The sequence below is a fragment of the Lipotes vexillifer genome, unplaced genomic scaffold (genome assembly GCF_000442215.2).
Source record: "Lipotes vexillifer unplaced genomic scaffold, Lipotes_vexillifer_v1.1 scaffold410, whole genome shotgun sequence".
In the NCBI taxonomy this organism is placed as follows: Eukaryota; Metazoa; Chordata; class Mammalia; order Artiodactyla; family Lipotidae; genus Lipotes; species Lipotes vexillifer.
Genome location: NW_006794028.1, coordinates 36,899 through 58,239, shown reverse-complemented (window position 1 = coordinate 58,239; position 21,341 = coordinate 36,899). Strand labels below are relative to the sequence as shown.

Sequence of the window (21,341 nt, the reverse complement as noted above, 5' to 3'; positions counted from 1 at the left end):
GGAAAGAGGAGCTTTAAATGGAAGAGCTGGTGGTTTGAAAGTAACTGGTAAAGTTTAGCCAATCATCTAGCAAGGGTAATCAAAAATGAGAGGAAACAAATACAGCTGACCCTTAAACAGCACGGGTTTGAACTGTGCAGGTTCACTTATACATGGATTTTTTTCACTAGGAGATACTACAGTGCTACACAATCTGTGGCTGGTGAATCTTCAGTCGTGCAACTGCGGATTTGGAGGGCTAACTACAAGTTATATGCAGATTTTCAACTGCATGGAGGATTGGCACCCCTAACCCCCATGTTGTTCAAGGGTCAACTGTATTTGCCTTTAGGAATCGTTATAACTCTCTGTATAGCTTTATGACAAAGATGTAGAACAGTTCAAAGAAATAGGTAGTTCTTTAGAAAAAGGTAAATTATCAAGTTGATTCTCCCTCCGCCTCTTAAATCTTGTTCCCACCAGGGTCAGCTCTTTTCTTCTCATTAAACTTAAGCTTCCTAAGCTTTCTGAGAGATCCTACCTACATTTCCTGCTTAATCATCTACCATCAGTTGATGATTATCAAATTTATATCCATAGCTCTTTCTCTGGAATTTCCTAACTACATGCAAGACAGCTTCCTGGTTTAGCATCTCATGAGCAATTGCTTAAATCCAGAGTTAGCGCTTTACTTCCCTCTAAAAGCACTCTTCCTTTTAGATTCCCCACTTCAGTTACAGGCACTACCCCTTTCTAGCTGCACAAATGGGAAACTGACTCTTTCCTCTTCCCGTGCCCAATTTTTTCAAAGCCCTGTCCTTTTTCCTTCATATCTCCTTCTCTCCCCACTGTCTTTGATCTTTCTTCCCGCCCAAGCTTTCCATGGCATCTTTTTTTTTTTTTCTTGCGGTACGCGGGCCTCTCACTGTTGTGGCCTCTCCCGTTGCGGAGCACAGGCTCCAGACGCGCAGGCTCAGCGGCCATGGCTCACGGGTCCAGCCGCCCTGCGGCATGTGGGATCTTCCCGGACCGGGGCACGAACCCACGTCCCCTGCATCAGCAGGCGGACTCTCAACCACTGCGCCACCAGGGAAGCCCTCCATGGCATCTTAATACTAAAGAAGAAAGGGAATAAATGAACTGGATACTAAACTTGGGAAACTAGAAGAGGAAATAAAGGAAATTGCAGGACTAAGAAGACCAAAGCCAGAATAAACGAATTAGAAACAGAGCAACAACAGAATGGATCAATAGACCCAAGAGCTGCTTCTTTAAAAAAGAATAAAATAGATGAATCTGATAAGGCTGACGTGTAAGTAGGGAGCAGATGCAACTGTGCGTAATGAATGAGGGGGTATGTGCGCAAGTGTAGCGGCTGTTAGAATTTAAGAGACAACGGTGCAGAAATCTCTGCTAATAGGTTAAAAATAAGAAGCAGTAGAGAAATATCCAGGAAGATGATGCAGAAGAAAAAGATGAGATTCTATAATGTGTTTTGAGACTTTCTGCAGTAATCACAATGAAATTACTTGTATGACCTGAACAAGAAAGAAAACAGACTTTTCCTAATTTCATGGAAATCTGTAGCATTTAAATACAGCTGGTTGGGTTATTATTTGAAAATAATTGAATCCATAGTGAGTTAAATATTTTTAGATTAAAGAACAAATTTAACCTCCTGTTCCAGACAACTCTAGTTACAACTAAAACAAACTAGTTTTGTATCACAGACCTTACCAAACCAGCAAAAAACACTGATGCCAGAATCTGATAAAGTTCGGGGGCAGAAAAGAAAGCTATTAACATAGTTATAAAAATCCAAAGTAAAATATTAGTAAACTGAAGCCAGCAAACAAAAGAATAATCTGCCTTGATCAATTAGTTTATTCTAGAAGTACAAAAGATGGTTCAACTTTTTAAGGAATTAATCACCTTGATAGATCAAAGGAGAGAAATCATGATTATCATAAAGAAATATCCAAAATCACTTGATAAATTTCAGCCAGCTTTCCTGATTTAAAATTTTGGGTAAAGCAAAGAATAGGAGAATTTTTCCTTTATATGGTAAAATACATCGATCTCCACCCTTCCTTTATATGGTAAAATATATCAATCTCAAAATAGGCACATAGAGCAGCTTCCCACTGGATGTTTGTAAATGTTAAATTTAAAAGTATTACTGTCAGAAGTTGAGGAAATTCTGGGTCATCAAATGACATGTTAACGTCAGGACTAAGCAGGAGTGCCTTTTATCACGGGTATTATTGAGCACTTTGGGGAGGTCTTGTCCAGTAAAATAAGATGCTAAGTGGGTATAAATATTAAAAAGACCTTGATATAATTACGTGTAGATGGCACAGTTATCCACTTTGTAAATGAAGACATTAATAGAGCTGTTAAAAGTTCAATAATGTGGACAGATAAAATATTCAGCTCTAGTCAGCTAAGAAGGCGAAAGATTGACAGTATGCTGTATCTCTGCCTGGGCCACTCTCCCGGTCCTGCCAGCCTCCCATGGACCTTCACCTGTTAAGTCCTTAACTACGCTTAGATCTGCCTTCACTCTTACATGGCGGGCAGCCAACCAACACCTCCATTGCTTTGCTGGAGGGTGGCCTTTTGCAAATTGCTTAGGCTGTCGGCCTCGTTTTCTTCTTCTTTAAAATGGGGATTGGGGGCTTCCCTGGTGGCGCAGTGGTTGAGAGTCCGCCTGCCGATGCAGGGGACACAGGTTCGTGCCCCGGTCCGGGAGGATCCCACATGCCGCGGAGCGGCTGGGCCCGTGAGCCGTGGCCGCTGAGCCTGCGCGTCTGGAGCCTGTGCTCCGCAACGGGAGAGGCCACAACAGTGAGAGGCCCGCGTACCGCAAAAAAAAAAAAAAAAAAAAAAAAAAAAATGGGGATTGGAAGGGTACCTATACGTGGTGACTATATCGGTATTAGCTGGCGTTACTCAGTCCTCTGGAAGCTTTTCCTGAGCACACACACCTCTTCTCCCGATTATGCTCTAGGTCATGACTCTTAGACTGTTGCATTCTGACTTTTTTATGTGGCTCTGATTACTGTCAGCTTCCCCACTGAATGCTATATATAAGGACTGGGGTCATTTATGGTTTTGACGACCATTGAGGCTAAGGCCGTGACTGGAACATAGTAGATGCTCAACAGATAATAGATTCAACCACCGATGAATCTGTGGTTATCAAGCGATTTTTTTTTTAAGATCGCAGCAGACTTGAACGTGTACCTCCTGTATAAAAATTATAAAATTCCACATAGGTTAATAAAAGATTAAATTTTGTAAAGAAGTCAAGTGTTTCTCCCGTCATTAATGTACAATTTTAATGCAATTCGAATAAAAATCATACAGGGCTTTTTGTTTTGGAACCATAACAAAATGACTGAAGTTTATCTGAAGGAAGAATGTTTATCCAAATAGCCAAGAAATTTTTTTTTTTAAAAAGGTGATGAGGCTTTGCTTTTACATTAACCTGTATGCACTCATTGTAAGGCTATAGTAATTGAAACAATGATACTGAAGTCAGAATAAACGTCATTATAAGGGATTAGAAAGTCTACAAAACAAAACAACAAAATTCAGGTTTATTGTAGAGAATTGAAATTTTATGTCTAAAGTGTTAAAATGATATATAATCTCACCAAGTTTAAATTTAAATAATGTAGAATAAAATGGAATCATATGGTTAAGTGTTTATATTATTAAGTTAAAAGGGCAGCTTACAAAACAATGTAGCTCATTCAGTTCTCACAACCTCATGATAACAATAGTAGCAAACATTTTTTGAGCTCCTTCTTTGTGTCAGAAACTATACCACATGCTTTGCTTACATTTCCGTATTTAAATCTGACAACCACCCCTGTGACGTAGATAATTTATCACTGACCCTGTTTTACAAATGAAGAAACTGAAGATGGAGGAGGCTAAGTCAGTGGCCAAGAGCTAGTAAGCAGTGGCAGAGAACAGGAATTCAAACCTAGCCACCCGATTTCAGAATTATCACTCTTAATTATACACAGCAAAATTTTCATGGTGGTTCTCAACGCATGGTGGTATTCTAAGTGACTTTTATTTACATTCTGTGATTTTTCTGTATTTTCTACAACGATCGTGAATAACTACTATAATTTTTTAGAAATAAATGTCCATGTAGAGATTGAAGAGTCATCTGTCAGAGCTATTGCAGAAGGTAGATGTAAATCATATCAAAGATTCCTTTAAAAAAAGGAGTCTAGAAACAGATCCCAGTGACTATAATGTGTTATAAAGGTGGCATTCAAATTGATAATTTCATAAGTGGTCCTGAGGTTAGAAAGTAGATAATTAGAAATTCTTCTCTAAATCTTAGGCCAGAATAGATGAGATGAGTTACAAATTAGCAAAGGATATAAGCAATTTACAAAAGAGATACAAATGGCCAATAAACCAAAAGTTTAATCTTACTAGTACTATTTTCAGATTGGAAAAGATAAAAAGAATGGCACTACTTTGAGCAGAGGGAAATAGTGGTGTTATACACTGTGAATGGAAATGAAATTATTAAGCATTGAGATGGAAATGGAGCAATATATATGGAAAGTCTTAAAATTGTTTGCACCCTTTGCCTCAGCAATTACATATGTTATACTGTAGTTTAATTGCCCAGTTGTGTAAATCTGCAAAAATATAGGTCAAGGATACTCATTGAAAGTGTCTGTATTAAGGAAAAAAGAAAGGACATCCTAATTATCCAATGGTAGGGGTATGGTTAAATTCCATGCAATGGAATACTGTGCAACCATTTAAAATTAAATAAATGTTTGGACTTCCCTGGTGGCGCAGTGGTTAAGCATCCACCTGCCACTGCAGGGGACACGGGTTTGAGCCCTCTTCTGGGAAGATCCCACATGCCGCAAGCAACTAAGCCCATGTGCCACAACTACTGAGCCTGTGCTCTAGAGCCCGCGAGCCACAACTACTGAGCCCACGTGCCTCAACTACTGAAGCCCGTGCGCCTAGGGCCCGTGCTCTGCAACAAGAGAAGCCACCGCAATGAGAAGCCCACGCACCGCAAGGAAGAGAAGCCCCCGCTCGCCGCAACTAGAGAGAAAGCCCGCGCGCAGCAACGAAGACCCAACGCAGCCAAAAATAAAAAAAAATATTTTTAATTAAAAAAAAACCAGTACACCTGAAACTAATATTATAAATCAACTATATTTCAATTACAATAAAAAATAAAATTATGTTGATGTTTATTTATTGAAACTAAAAAGAATTCCATAAAGTGGGGAGATTGTTAGAAGAGAATACAGCCATGTCTGTGTAGCGCTTTGCACAGGGTTCAACATGTGAGTTCTCAAATGGTACCTTTTTTAAAAGGTAGGGGAGACAGGTTAGTGATGAACGTATATCCAGCTGCCTATCAACAATCATTACTGGTTCTTCATTCTTGTCAGACTAAAGCCTTTCTCTGGGTCCATGACTTCCTAGTCTGACCACTCACCTTCCAAACTGATACTTTTTATTTTCCAGCACTGACTCCCTCCTCTAGCTAGGGTGGTCTGCTCCCTGCCCCTTTGCATTTGCTTGCCTTTGTGTTTCTGTACACCACTCATTCTGCCTGGAGTATCCATTCCCTTTCTGCCCGCCAGTCTGAACCCATCCATCCTTTCAACCCCGCTGTGCCTTGTGAGACCTAACATTCCGGCTTCAGTCACTGCTCCCCTCCAGGGCTCTTGTATCCATCATGTCCTTCCTCCTGTCGTTAGGATACACACATGTGAGAATTCAGCTAAATTGGTTCACGTGGTTCCTTGAACATAATTTTGTGCTCTTTAATGACTGCTGCATTAGAGCATATTTTAAAAAATAAGTTGTTGAGGCAAAATTCACATAATGTAAAATCAACCATGTTCAAGTGAACAGTTCAGTGGCATTTAGTACATTGACCAGGTAGTGCAATTACCTCAAAACATTTCCATCACTCCAAAGTAAACTCCCTTGCCCATCAGGCAGTTTCTCTCCATTCCCTCCTTCAACCGCCAAGGTGCATACTGTGTCTATGGGTTTGCCTATTCTGGACATTTCATATAAATGGAATCATACAATATGTGACCTTCTGTGTCTAGTTTCTTTCACTTAGTTTTTGTTTTGGAGGTTCTTCCATGTTGTAATATGTATCAGTACTTCATTCGTTTTTAAAAAAAATATTTACTTATTTTTGGCTGCGTTGGGTCTTAGTTGCGGCACGTGGGATCTTTCGTTGTGGCACGTGGGTTTTCTCTCTCGAGTTGTGACACGCAGGCTCCAGAGCGTGTGGGCTCTGTAGTTGCAGCACGGGCTCTCTAGTTGTGCCACACGGGCTCAGTAGTTGCGGCGTGCGGCTTCGTTGCCCTGTGGCATGTGGGATCTTAGTTCCCCAACCAGCGCTCAAACCTGCGCCCCCTGCAGTGGAAGGAAGAATCTCAACCACTGGACCACCAGGGAAGTCCCCACTTCATTCATTTTTAAGGCTGAGTAATATTCCACTCTATGTGTATACCACAGTTTGTTTATCTGTTTTCTGCTGATGGACATTTAGGCTGTTTCCACCTTTTGGTTATTGTAAATAGTGCTGCTATGAACATGTGCGTATGTGTGCTTGTCTGAGTCCCTGTATTCAGTTCTTTGGGGTATGTACCTAGGAGTGGAAGAGTGGGACCAGGTGGTAATTCTATCTTTAACTTTTTGAGGAACCAGCCAACTCTACAGTGGCCACACAGTTTTACATCCCCATCAGCGTTGCACAAGGGTTCAATTTCTCTGCCTCCTTGCCAGCACTTGTGATTTCCCGTTAAAAAAAAATTATAGCCATCCTAGTGGGTGTGAATTGGTACCTCCTTGTGGTTTGATTTGTATTCATTAATTAATAATGATGTAGAGCATCTTTTCATGTACTCAGTGGCTATTTGTATATCTTCAGAGAGTTGCCGAAGGTTCAAGTCCTTTACCCGTTTTTAAAACGGGGTTGTCTTTTTCTTGTTGAATTTGAGGAGTTTTTTAGATATTCTGGATACTAGATCCTTAGCACATACCTCTTAACATCAGGTCTTCCTGGCTTGACTTTGTTCCCCTCTTTATGATTTTTTTTTTAACCTCTGGGAAATGCTGCCACATCGGAGGTATCCCACGAAAGGATCTTAAGAGCTGTGTTCACTGTTGTGAGGACAAAATCACTGAGGCGTGTGTGAGATACTTGGAAACTATAAAATGTTACCCAGTTGTAGAGGTGGAAGACAGGATGCCCCTTTTAGTGTTTTTTACACTTGTCCTTGTTTTGATTTTGTGGATTCTTCACACTGCAATTCATAGTTAAGCACCTAAGAGCCATAAATCTCAGGTAAGGAGAATAACAAGGACTGTTTGCTTTTCAGAGTCATCCTTTTTGAACTTCCATGACTCCGACTGCGAACCCAAAGGACCACCACCCTGTGACTCTTTGCTTTCTCTCAACACTGAAAAGATTCTGGTATGCATCTTCTATGCCTTCTGTTTTTGTGACCTGAAACATGCTGATACTAGTTCCAAAAGGTGGAGATTGCGTCTGTTTATCAACTAGGAGTTGAGTCCAGTTGCATAAGATAAAGATAGGTCATCTGGTGTTTAGTCACATTGAATTATTACGTCTTATGAATTGGATGGTTTGTCATTCTGGACCTAGGACTCTTTACTTTCAAGTTCCAAGGAATAAAGGAGATCATGGCTGAACCTTATTTCTAGGAGCTTTACGGATTTGAAGGTAGCGTATAATCTTATTTTTCCAGCCTTTGCCTGTGTATCTTTTATATCTATGTTTTTTTAATCAGTACCAGCTAGGCTGTACAAGAGACCTCTCCATTCCAGGGACGAGCACCTGGCACTGTGCCATGTAATGTGCATCGACCTATCTTGCTAGTGTGTGTCCCCCTCTGGCCCGGCTGCCTCAAGGTGCCAGGGTGTTTTTGTTCACACTTAATTCTGTGAGGCTGTTTTTGTTCATACTTAATCCTGTGAGGCTGTTCTTCTTTCAGTGCCCAAGGTTAACAGTTTTTCACCAGGCCTTTTCCTTCAACATCCACATAAATATTGTTGGCTTCTTTTGTTTAAAGTTTCCCTTTAGGATACTCTTTTCTTTTCCAGACAAACCTCTGCCTTTTCATGTAAGAACTACTCAATATGGGTAGAAACTGCAAACTAGAGAATGATCAACTGATTTTACTTAACTCATTGCATAGCCGTCAACGTGGTATATGGAAGAACTTTTGAATTAGACTTGTCCCAAACCAGAATGGGCTAACTTGTGAAGCAGTGAGTTGGCCATCACTGAAAACATTTAAATAGAAACTGGATAATCCCCACCTTGGAGAAGTGATTAGATTCTTAGAGTTATTAGGGACCTTCTTGCTGATAGTAATTCAAATATTATCTACTATTTGCCTTTCCAGTTTAAGATGGCACTAGCTAGTAACCTATGGGAGAAAGCTGATCAGTCTAGGCCTTTTGTTTTCCCTAGGTTGAAAATATGGGAGTTAAACTCTTCATTTATTCATTCATTTTCCAGATATTTATTTTGCACCTATTTTTGTCAAGCGTTGAGCTAAGCAAGTACTTAACCAGGGAGTGGTGAGTCAGATAGGCTTGGTCCCAGCACTTAGGGCTCTATAGCTACTAATCAAATAATTATACAAGTAAGCATAGAAGTATAATTGTGCAAATCATATGAAGGAAAAACAAAGGGTCAACATAATCTCCCTTAAGTTAGGGGTATCAGGCAAGACAGCTTTCAGGAATTGAACCATGAGCAGGGACCTGGAAGGTGGATTGGAGTTAGTCTACTAGCAATGTGGCGTTGTGTGTTTAAACCTCCTTGATCGTAACTGCTCCACTCTGTCCACAGAAGATATCTATAGTTGCAGTATTAGACGTGGGGAAGATTCTTTTTGATCAGGAAATTAATTTGTCCCTACTGTACTTTGCCTGCCCACTTCTGTTATAAATTTTATTTCTAATATAATACAGGCACTTTAAAATCAGATATGCTCTTCAGTACATTCTTAATTTTGCTTAGTAAATGATTTCTTCTTTTTATGGGATTTCATTTCTGTTCTCTTCCCATCTTTTTGCACAAAGTCTTGGCAAATGGTTGCCCAGACCTTCGTTGAATACTGGTTGAAATAATAAAAAGTTTTTAAAGTATTAAAAGCGTTGTTTATAGACCCCTTTCCTTGGCTCTAAGCAATTTACTAAGTAGAAAGTGTTTTGCACTTATGTGTTTGTCTGTAAGCAGCTGGTAAAGAGGAAGGACTTGTGTCTGGTCACACCCAGATGTATGTACAGTGCTGTGCTGCCCTCACGTGTTGTGGAATCTACCGCTTCCTAAAGAAGCCACATGAGGTTCCCATGTGTGGAAGCTCCCAGCTATAGAGCAAAGCAAGAAAGAGCTGACAGAGTTCCCCTCTAGCCATCAAGGTTTTACTGGAAGAAATAAAGTATAAACATTCCCAAAGCAGTAGAATTTTCAGGTGTTTCATTTGGTTTGGGGTCCTGAATGGAATGAAGTGAGAACTCTGAGTCTCCTGAGATGGGATGCCCTTCCGACCTGTGTCTTTTAACTTGTGTTCTAAGTAGAGGTAGCTTATTCTTGACTTGTTTTATAGGCAACCCAAAAGCACTCTGTATCTGAACATCAGTCTTGACTTTAAGAGTGTAGGGAGTATAGGTGGAAATACCTGTTACTCTGTTGAGTCAGTGAAGCCCAAGAGACCATGGCTAATGAGTACCAATCATTAGCTAAAGAGCATATCCATCAGTCAGAGAAGTCACCTGTGTAGAATTATTTGGCTGTCATACATGCCTGTAGGCATCTGTACAATGGATTAACAAAAAGAGGAATTCAAATATTTGAGATGTCACTGGGTTCTGGTCGTCAAGTTTTGCCAAAAGCGACATCTTTAGTCTTGTATTATCTTAGCTTTTCCTGTCTATGTGTGTGTACAAGTTTTAATCATATCTTAGGTGAATCTGGTATGAAGTTATCATTTTAATGTGTACCCTGTAGGCTAAGCATATCACAACTTAGTGTCGACAGTCAAATCTTCTGGCAAAGTGACAGCTGTTTGCATAATCAGACATGATTTGTCTCCAAAACACAATAGAGCCGTCATTTTGTATGTTGGACCATTGCTGCCTATAAAATCTTTCCAATTGCTAAGCTAACTTACTTAGTTTTTCCCTGGCTTCCACTTTTGCTTTAACTTTTCTGCCAAGTGTGCGTATGCATGTCTGCATATGCATCAAGTAGGATGGTTATGTTCATCTCCTGCTATGCATTATCTAATAGCATGTCTTGTTTCTTGGTCAGGTTTTGCTGGTCTTATTATGGTGTCATCCCTGTACCACCTATAGCTTTTTTTTTTAAAGATTTTTTTTTGATGTGGACCATTTCTAAAGACTTTATTGAATTTGTTACAATATTGCTTCTGTTTTATGTTTTTTTTTTTTTTTTGGTTTGTTGGCCACGAGGCATGTGGGAATCTTAGCTCCCCAACCAGGGATCGAACCCGGGCCCCCTGCATTGGAAGGCGAAGTCTTAACCACTGGACCCCCAGGGAAGTCCCAACAACCTGTAGCTCTTACTTCTAAACTATTTTTAAAGTTTAAAAGGCAATATTCTGGGGTACTTCCCTAGCGGTGCAGTGGTTAAGAATCCACCTGCCAATGCAGGGGCATGGGTTTGAGCCCTGGCCCGGGAAGATCCCACGTGCCACAGAGCTGCTAAGCCCATGCACTACAACTACTGAGCCTGCACTCTGGAGCCTGCGAGCCACAACTACTGAGCCCGCGAGCCACAACTGCTGAAGCCCGCGGCCCTAGAGCACATGCTCCGCAACAAGAGAAGCCTCCACAAGGAGAAGCCCGAGCACTGCAGCAAAGAGTAGGCCCTGCTCGCCGCAACTAGAGAAAGCCTGCGCGCAGCAACAAAGACTCAACGCAGTCAGAAATCAATAAATTTATTTTAAAAAATATTCTGTTATCAAGCCACTTTGGAGACCAAACACTAGAGTGTGGTCTTTGTAACATGATCGATGTCATTGTGTAGTCTGTGGAGGGAGCTTTGAAACGGCCGGGAAGATTAATCCCCATGAAAGTAAAAAGATAGGTGTTCCTGGAAACCAAAAACCACTAGTGATAAGGCAAGGAAGCAAATCAGTTACAGCACAAATTGTGTCCCTGAAGTACATGATTGATAGGACTTAATGTGAATATTTTCTTGCTTTCATATAGATCAAATGTAGCTTTAATTCTTTTAAATACAGGTTTCATGGTAAGTTTCTCCTCATCTGCGATAAGCTAAAAATGTATGTTTGTTTTTATTTCAGAGCCAGGCCAAGTCTATTGCTGAACAAAAGAGATTCCCATTTGCTACTGATAATGACAGCACAAATGAAGAGTTAGGTGAGACTTGACTCGGGGGCTGTTCCTGGGATATTTGCCTAGAATTTATGATCAGATGCAGAGCAGGTAGGCAGGATGGTGAGACAGAAAGAGCACAGAGCCTGACTCTGCCAGCACGAGAGGTTTGATCTTGGGTAGGGCATTCAACCCTTGTGAGGGTCTCGGTACTATAAGTCATAAAATAAAAGGTCTGGATGGAATCCGTAAGGACTGTTCCACATCTGTGTTTCTATGGAGATTAATAATTATGGTAACGAGTTCTTATGAGCTACTAGCATTCATTAGAAGGTTATTTGTGTGCTGTCATCAAATATGAACAATAGAGAAGTGAAAGCAGGAGAGAATCACACCTACTTCAGTCTTCTGTGTAATAAAATAGCTAGGTTTGAGTTAATTTTACTGTGGGGCCAATCAGTTATTGTTGGGTCTAAGCATGTGGGTGTAGAAAGTTGAGTTCATTCTAATCTGCAAATGGGTCATGCAGTTTGGCTTGTTCAAGGAATGTCTTAAAACAGTCTGGTTTCGCCAGTGTCTGATATGCTCTGGGTGTGTCTCCATCAGTGCCTGGTCAGCTCACACTTGAAAGAGTGGAAACAAAATTGAATAGAGGACTGAACACTGCAGCTGGACACATTTCACATAAGTGTGTGCTCCCACATGTTGCCTGGTGGCCCAAAGCACCTGCAGAAATTTTTTTCTGTCTGATTTACACATAACCGTTTTATCCTTTCTTCTGCCATATGCATTTTATATTAAGACTGAGTACTTCTTGTATTGGCTTTTTCCTTTGTAGTGCAGATAACTGAGAGTTGACTATTTTGAAAGTACTAATCATTTTTTGTTTATATTCTTTGAGTGGGCTTTGAGAATTAATTATCCTTTAAGGCATCAGATTTGGTCTCTGTTGTAGTCCTTGGATTCTGTTCAGCCTTATATTCATTTATTAAATAATGAATTAAGAGTCTAACGTGTGCCAGGCCTGTCCTGTGCTCTAAGAATAATCCTAGTACACCCTGGAATAGGAAAGGCCCTGAGCTGGCTTAGGAGCTTTTGAACCTCAGTAATTTTTTTTCTTGGAAAAATGACCTCTGTCAACATACATGTTGTGGGGAGATGTGGAATTGCTGGTTATTAACAATTTCTGGGAGATTCCAGCTATCCTAGTTTTTTCTTTATGTCTTTGAACTCCCACAACCAAATTTAGATCCTAGTACGAATAGTTATTTATATTTGTCCAAGATTTAGGTTACTTTTTAATGCATACTTTTGGGTTTTTCTCAAAAAAATATTTACTTTTAGATGGAAAGATTTGAGAGCTGCATTTGATTTTATTTGAGTGGAGTTCAGTAGGCTAGCCAAGGACGACAATTTTCAACATGTTCCTAAGTATAACATTTATCCCCTAAAGCCATATTTGTTTTTATGGGTCACTTATTCATTTGTTCATTCAACAGATATTTACTGATTATGGGAAGGTAGATAGGCAATTCTGAAAATTTAGATCTGAAAGGAATCTAAGAAAATTTTCTACAGGCATGTTAAGCAAGACCCAGAGAGTCATGAGAGCGACTGAGGTCCCCGTGGTGACACAGCCAGCGAGTGGCAGGGCCAGAATCTGAGCCCAGATCTTGGCTTTCTAAAGTATCTTCCTACACTCAAAAATGCACAAGTTTATGTTTCAGTCCCTGTTCATCCAATCATCAAGGAATTCAAATCATTTTGCAGTCCAGCCCTGTGCACAGTAGTTTCAGTGCAGCCCAGATTTTTCTCAGGGTAGCGTGTTGGTGAGATGGGTGGGTCCTGGAGCCAGGCAGCCTGTTTCCTTTGTCTCACGGCATGCTGCCTTTGGACAGTTTAAAGGCTTCATTTCCTTGTCTGCAAATGGGGATGACAGTTGTACCTACCTCACTGCGATTAAGGAGTAAATGGGTTATAATACATGTATATAATTAGGATTGTGCCTGGCACGTATTAAGAGTACTGTACATGTAACTATTATTGTTGTTGTTGTTGTTTTTACTACTAATGCTGCTGACCCCCGCCAAGAGGTCTCTGGTTATCTCATTGTCTGCTACAACTACCTGAATAGTATCCATTCCCATTATTCTGAATAGGAGTTTGAGCTTAATTACCTTTTCAAAAACATTAGGATGAAAACAGTCCTCTTTTCATGTTCATGAATGCCCCCAAAACTCGATGTTTCTGAACTTTACTTTTCTCAGGTTAGTTATAGAGATACTCTAAATCTCTTTCTGCATTTAATGTTTTGACTACTGTTTACTGTCAAGGAATTTAAACTCTGAATGACATTAAAAGTTTTAGTTACCCATCTTCTTGAACACGTAATTATGTCCTTGAATTAGAGGGTTGCATAAAGCCTTTTTTGCAAAGAAATATGATCAAAATAGTATTATATTGAGTTAGGAATACAATTTTTCAGGGATATTTGGGACTTTAGGGCAAATATTATAGATAAAAATGTAATCTAGAATATTAAAGTTTATTGGTTTTTTTGACAGGTGAAAAAGTTTAGTAAAAATTGTGCCATGTTTTAAGAGATATTCATGGCTCTAATTTCAAAATACCACTTACATAAACAATTTGATTAAAAACTATTTGTGATCTTTAGAGTGTATTTTGAGTAGTGTCTTGACTACATTTTGAATCGAAGAGCTAGGGAAAAGACTAGTGCTCTTTTGTAGTGCTGTGAATTATATCTACAGTTAAGCACTATATTAATATATATTAATTGGAGCCTCTGTTTTTGTTCTTAGTAGGTAATTGGCAGTAAATTCAGCACCTGCAGGAATCGAGATATGTGATGCTATTTGGGTATTTCTTCTAACTTTCACAGTAAAGTCACATTGCCATGTTATATGGGTATTATTCAGGCTTATTACTAGCTCTTTTGTATATATAGATAAGAAACGTCGTAAAGATTATTTGGACTTTGAAAGTGAGTGATGGGCTTAGAAAAAGATAATTACTTCTTGTAGGCAGGTGTTTTGTAGATGGCTTTAATAATTTAAATCTAGATGGAACTAGAAGACTGATTAGCAAGTGCTGAGTGGTAGGAGAATTCAATTACATCTTATTAACTTCTAGGTTTTCTTTAACTGCTTCTAGTCCTTGGAGCTGCCTTTTAAGATTTGGTAAAGAATTTAGCTACCAATTCCAGTCTGAGATCCTTTATTCGTTCCTTTAATGTTTCTGTATTTTTTCATAGCTATTGCATATGTGTTGATTGGCAGTGGTCTCTATGATGAAGCAATAAGACATTTTTCAACAATGCTTCAGGTAATTTTTCTTCTTAATTATATGATTGCAAGTTTATAGTCATGACAAAAATATGGACTTACGCATAGCTAAAGTGCTGCAATAAAACATGGATTTTAAGATTTTACAAGAAAGTAAAGGAAATCAGCCCTGACTGAGCACTTTCTTAGTGCAGGCCTTGTAACATGCTCTCTTTTAATCTTTGCAGTATTACTTTATTTTAAAGGAGGAAAATGAGGTCTAAGGAGATCAGGCAGTTTTGCTTGTAGTCTCCCCACCATCAGGTGGCAGAGGTGAGATTCAAACCAAGTTTCAAAAAGACAAACGTTAGCTTCAGTTCATTTTCCTGTCTACCTTGATATCTCCCATGAGATGTGGACACTGGAAATTCTTGGAGCTACGGATGTTTACTCTCCATGCAGGAGTTGATCTGCATGCTTAAGTCCACTTGTGGATTTGTTTCTCACCTTAAAGTATAATTATGAGACTCTTCAGTGGAAGTATTGGGCCTCTGTTGATTGATGGCTGTGTTAAAATCCGGTACAGACCAAGTGCTTTCATACACAAGTGTAAGAGTTGCATAGGAGACCTGCAATGCAGCCTGACATTGCTGGCTGTGTATCTCGGGTCGTGATTTAACTGTACTCTGGTAGATGGCTGGCCATTATCCATTCTCTGTCCAGGAGGGTCAAATAGAGTTAGAAATACCCAAGTTCTCATCTACTCTGCTGCTTACTAGCAAGTTATTTAACCACCTGGATTATGGGCATAATAATAACTACCTCCAAAAATATTCTCATTCAGTTTGAATGAAATATCTTAAAAAGTACTTTACTAGGTGCCTGGCACATAGTAAGTGCTCAGTTAATTTCAGCTATTCAAAGGACCATTCTGGCATATTCATCTGTGCTAATACAGTAAGAGCCAATAGATAGTTTACAATCCAGCAGGCAGACTTAATTTTAAAGTATTATTTTTGAAATTTTTGCTCTGCTTTTGTTTTCTCTTTTTAAATATATGATTAATTATGTTGACAGTTCTATCTTCACTCTCAAATAATCAATAAGATATCTTTATAGTTATTACTTTAAAGTGCTTAGATCCAAGCGGCTATGTGTTTGAGTGGTCATAGGGAATAATATTCTTCAGTGGAGTTTAAAGTACGATGGGTAGATTATAAAGTTTTAAAAATCGCCTTTCTGTTTAGCATTGCAGTATTTAAAAAGGTAAGAAAGCACTTTAACACCCTGGTTTGAAAGGGAGGTTTTGATACATTTATAGGAGCAAATGTCAGTTAATTTACGGTAGCCAACAGAAGACAACAGTACAGGCTTGCAGACATATTAGCAATTCATTTAACTTTTTGAAAAATATTGTTATCAGTCTAGCTGAAGGCAATATAACAACATTAAAGAAAAAACTTTAAGTAATAAAAAATTTCCTAATTCTGCCACTCTACCATTATTTAAGTTTACGACCTTTTCAATTTCAATTTTTACGACCTTATGCATTTGTTTTTTGTCATCTGAACTTATGTACTATTTTGTATTACTTTTTTACTTAATTTTATAAATGTTTTTCAGTCTTGCTCTACAATCATAATTTTAGTGACATAATATCTCTGTTGTCCATTTATTATCGTAAAACATATTTTTCTTGCAATTGCGTTCAGAAAGTAGATCAGAATTTTTCTCTTTGTGCTAAGAAAAGATATTAATATGTTGAAGTTTGATATAACATTTTCATCAATCTGCGTTGGGTTGCTTTCGACTGGTAAATTTTTCTTTGAGAATGTGTGGATTATAAGGTTGCACTGGTGACTTTGGTGATTCAAGCTACGATGGGGCAGGAATAGAGGATGATGGAGCAGCAGAAAGTTCAAATGCTACCGGCCCGCAGAAGACGAGACTGCGTTGTCATTCATAACACATCTTTACATGGGAATTCAATGCCTTTGGCTTTCCTGCCGGTGCTCTTCTTGGGGATGTCTCTCTTCCCCTTTGTTTCGGTGCCTCCCAGCCTTTTCTGCATTATGACACATGTGGAAAATCATGACACGCTGGAGTAAGCAGGAGCAAATTTAGAGGCATCCAGATAGAGCTTGGTGAAAATCTGTCACATTTTCTTTATGTTATATGACGATGCTAAATACAAAATACAAAGATTTGATATTAAGTGCTAAAATTCTTTTTTAAAATTTTAATAAGAGACTTGATCCTGCTTTTCTGGATATAACTTTTCCATATTAGGCTTTATGTTTGAAACTGATGCACATAATTCCTGTTGAAGAGCTTTTCATTGATTTCTTCAAATTTTTGATAGCCAATCTCATCAAGAAACTGCACGACCACGTGGTAGCAAGTGTCCAAAGATTAGTCATGGCTACTTCTCTAATTGACCAAAACTCCTTTTCTTACCGTGAATCAGAATTTGCACAAATCAATCTCTTTATATTGTATTTTTAAAGTATGACCATTCTTTAAATCTAACTGCGCTTCCTTTTCTTTTATTGGCAAATGCAGCAATACTGGGTCTTGCAGTAATGAAACTGATTTTTGCCCCAGCAATACTTTTTCATATCCAGTATTCAGAATAGTGGTAAAGCGTTTCTTCAAGCGTGGAGGGATGCCAAGTTAGGACTCAACTCAGCATCACCAGAGGGTCATTTTTTGTCAGTACATGCTATCAGATGTTCACCTGTTCCTTGCAGGACCTTTCCACATGTGCGACAACTCTTTATTTATTTATTATTATTTTTTATTTTTTTTGCGGTACGCGGGCCTCTCACTGTTGTGGCCTCTCCCGTTGCGGAGCACAGGCTCCAGACGCGCAGGCTCAGCGGCCATGGCTCACGGGCCCAGCCGCTCCGCGGCATGTGGGATCTTCCCGGACCGGGGCACGAACCCGTGTCCCCTGCATCGGCAGGCGGACCCTCAACCACTGAGCCACCAGGGAAGCCCAACTCTTTATTTTTAAGCCAATAAACATCGTTTAACAAGTCTTCAGTGATAACTGTTCACAGACAAGCTTTTCCAGTTTTTTTTAGCTTGTTATCTCCCAACAAAGTGTTTCTCTTGGACAGCCCGCGAACTCCAGGGTGAAGCAGGAGTGCATAGAATCGGACTCCATTCATAGAAAGCTGAAGACAGATGGGGCCATGGGGGCTAGGATTTTATTATAGTCACCATTTATATAGGATCATTTAATGTGAAATTTGGATCTACGCATGAGGGCCACTCATATTGCAGAGTGACCTTTTGATGTAAAGCTTTTATACTTTCTTGTGGTCTTAGCTCCAGCATCAGAGAACAAACTTACAGGCTATTTCCATAATCTTTGTTGTTTCAAACTGTTCCTTTGAATATTTATCCAAGTATGGGTTGTTTTGGCACGTCTCTAAAGAAATACAGTGTTCCTTGAGCATCAAGGTTTCCAACTGAGCACAATTTCAAGACTTAATAGATCTGTCCGTCTTCATTGGAACCTCTTTATTTTAAAAGCGTATCAGTCAGTATTCTCTCCACGTCAGTGTCCTTGTGTCACTTCCACATGTGTCAGCACCTCCATCATAGTGTTCTTGAAAGTGGGACCCTTTCCTGATGTCTGTGCTGCTTTGATGCTCATGCAGGGCTGGGTGACGTAAGTACTGTGACAATGTTATGAGGCAGTTGGCCTTTGCTGTTAGTTGTGTGACCTTGAGCTCATCTGATTCTGGTGGAACTGAATTCATGAAAGAACTTTGCATTAGCAGACAAAGTGTAAAACATTCCTCTGCACATGATCTTGTAACCATCTTTTATGTACACATGTATGTGCGCCTGCCATTTACACAGAACTTAATCCTTGTTACATTGCTGTGCAGTGACGTTTTTGACTTATTCGTTTGTCTTTGATCCAGTGACTTTCGAGTTTTAACAAAAAACCAACCTTGTGGTGGAAAAATAAATATTTGTAACTTTTAAAATCACTATGTAAATAATATAATGAAGGTGGTAAATTAGACTTTTATGGGTTTAAAAAAATTGATTCTTTTGAGAATTGAGACATTTAAGTGGACATGATCCAGTAAGATAACTGTCTTATTATACCATGATTTTGCATTTGCATAAAGTGAGTGATATTGGACGATTGAAATATTAGTTTAATTTAATTCATTTAAAATTCTGAAAACTTTATAAAGTGTAAATATTATTAGACTTGTGTATTCAAAAATACTTTGAAATAATATTCTGAGCTCAATTTGTTTTTAGAAATAAACATTGTTTTTTATTTGAAACAATAATTCATTGTGACATTTCATAAAGAAAGAGTTTTGACTTGTTAACATCCAAAGCCAGTGATAAAGTAATAAAGTTGTATCAATCAAAAAAAGCAATAAAATCTACTATTTAAATTTAGGAGCCTGTAATACTAGGCTATATTGTGGTGTGGTAACAGCCACAATAATTATAGATCCTTCTATGCTGTCGGAAAGAAATTCTAAAAAGAACGTGTAAATTGAATACTAGAGAAAACAAACATGTGCCTCTGTAATGTATTTAGGTTTTCTCCATTCGACTGACTCTTCTTTTCAGAATTTTCTTGCAACCGCACATAAGGATGTTTAGTTATTGCGGTAGTTATCATATTTATAGTCTAGTATTACGGGTTCCAAATCGACTGCTCTCCCCTGATCCCACCAGACCCTCCCTAGCTACAACTGAAAAAGAATTCCTACTCATATCCTAGTGTCGCCAAGCTCAATGAATGGCACAGGGTTATATGAGGCTACATGTTCCACACATATGTGTGCCACTTACTTCATCACCAGCTCTGTCTGTGTGCCTCCTAAGTATCTCCTTTGTCCATCTGCTACTCCCGGCTCTGTTTAAACCACGGCTGAGCCACTTCTATCTGCCAGATGACAGATGGGGCTCTCGGTTCCTGGCTTCTCTCCTCACACCCTCCACACACATGCACATGTACACACCATACAAACATGTACTTTAAGCACACGTATACTTTGCTGCTACTTTTAGGTTAGAGATAAAACTCCTTAATGAGGTCCCTACCTGCCTCTCCAACCTCAGCTTGGAGATGCTGTGTTCCCTGCGTCCCTCTGAGCCTTTGTACCGTCTGCCCCCGCTGCCTGGACCAGTCATTCTGGGGTTCCCCCATCCTCTGCAGATCTCAGCCCAGGTATCTCTTCCGTAGGAAATCCTTCCTAACCTTGTTTAAGTCTTTATACATTTTCTAAAATCACCATTTATCACTCTAGCATTTACTGAAGGTGTAACTTTACATTTCTGTCTGTGATTCTTCGGGTGTTGTGCTCCAAGAAGGCAAGAATCCTTTTTGCCTTCTGTGTTGGTTCTCATACTATGGTATTCATAGCACATGGGCCGGGACATGGCTCATAGCTGGCCCTGAGTAAATATTTGTTGAATGAATGACTCACATCCATATGACATATAGTGGAACAGAGGAGAGGGGCGTATCTATTTTCCAGGGGCATCTGGAAGGCGTCAGAAGAGAGGGTTCAAGGATTGAAGGACTTTGTTGGGCACAGAGGCCGTGGGTGGGTGTTTCAGGCAGATGAGAGCATTTGCAAATGCACCGAGCTTGGGAGACCCTGTTGTATCTAGGGAACTATTAAGTAATGCCAATTTTTATTATTATTATTTTTTTAAGATTTTTTTTTTTGATGTGGACCATTTTTTATAAGTCTTCATTGAATTTCTTACAATACTGCTTCTGTTTGATGTTTTGGTTTTTTGGCCGTGAGACGTGTGGGATCTTAGCTCCCCGACCAGGTATGGAACCCACAGCCCCTGCATTGGAAGGCGAAGTCTTAACCACTGGACCACCAGGGAAGTCCCACTAAGCCAATTTTTTGTTGTTGTTGTTGTTTGTTGTTGTTGTTGTTTTGTGGTACGTGGGCCTCTCACTGTTGTGGCCTCTCCCGTTGTGGAGCACAGGCTCCGGATGCGCAGGCTCAGCGGCCATGGCTCACGGGCCCAGCCACTTCGTGGCATGTGGGATCTTCCCAGACCGGGGCACGAACCTGTGTCCCCTGCATCGGCAGGCGGACTCTCAACCACTGTGCCACCAGCGAAACCCCCATTAAGCCAATTTTTAGAGTATGAATTGCGAGTGGGGCAGAGGAAGGAGGTGAACAGAGAGGCAGGAAAATGATCAGTACTTTTTGCAAAGGCATTTAGATGTTACCTCACTGTTTTTCAAATTATGAGGCGCTACCCTTTACTGGGCCCTGAAATTAATTGGTGAGTCAAGACTAGCTTTTTTTAAATGAAATATACCAGACGAGGAAATACCAGATTACATTGTGTGTAGTAAGGCTCTTGATGCGACGTTAGTGAAACTTGTTTCTGATGTGTTTGTGTGTATGTTTATGTATATACGTATGAGTGTACTGGGTTACGGTGTAAAATGTATTTCTTACTGTAGATGAGAGTGAAAATGTTCGAATTTTGCTAGTGTAGGTGCTGGGGGGCAATGAACAGTCTGAGCCAGGGGAGTGTCATGATCACCCTGAGGTGGCTTAGTGTGGGCCTGGAGACTGGATGGGAAGAAACAGGAGCGTGCTTAAGGCCATTGCAGTAGCCAGGTGAGAGGGG

At 39.7% G+C, this 21,341-nt stretch overlaps 1 protein-coding gene across 1 annotated transcript in view; it reads left to right on the top strand.

The window, feature by feature from the left end:
* The window catches only part of TTC13 (tetratricopeptide repeat domain 13), a gene marked incomplete at its 3' end in the record, with an annotated part of 67,958 nt that overhangs the window by 9,798 nt on the left and 36,819 nt on the right, over positions 1–21,341 (top strand). The window contains exons 2-4 of the mRNA XM_007466995.1: positions 7,389–7,483; positions 11,373–11,448; positions 14,675–14,745. Of these exons, the coding sequence (XP_007467057.1) occupies positions 7,389–7,483; positions 11,373–11,448; positions 14,675–14,745 (242 nt within the window). The remainder of the gene's footprint in view (positions 1–7,388; positions 7,484–11,372; positions 11,449–14,674; positions 14,746–21,341) is intronic.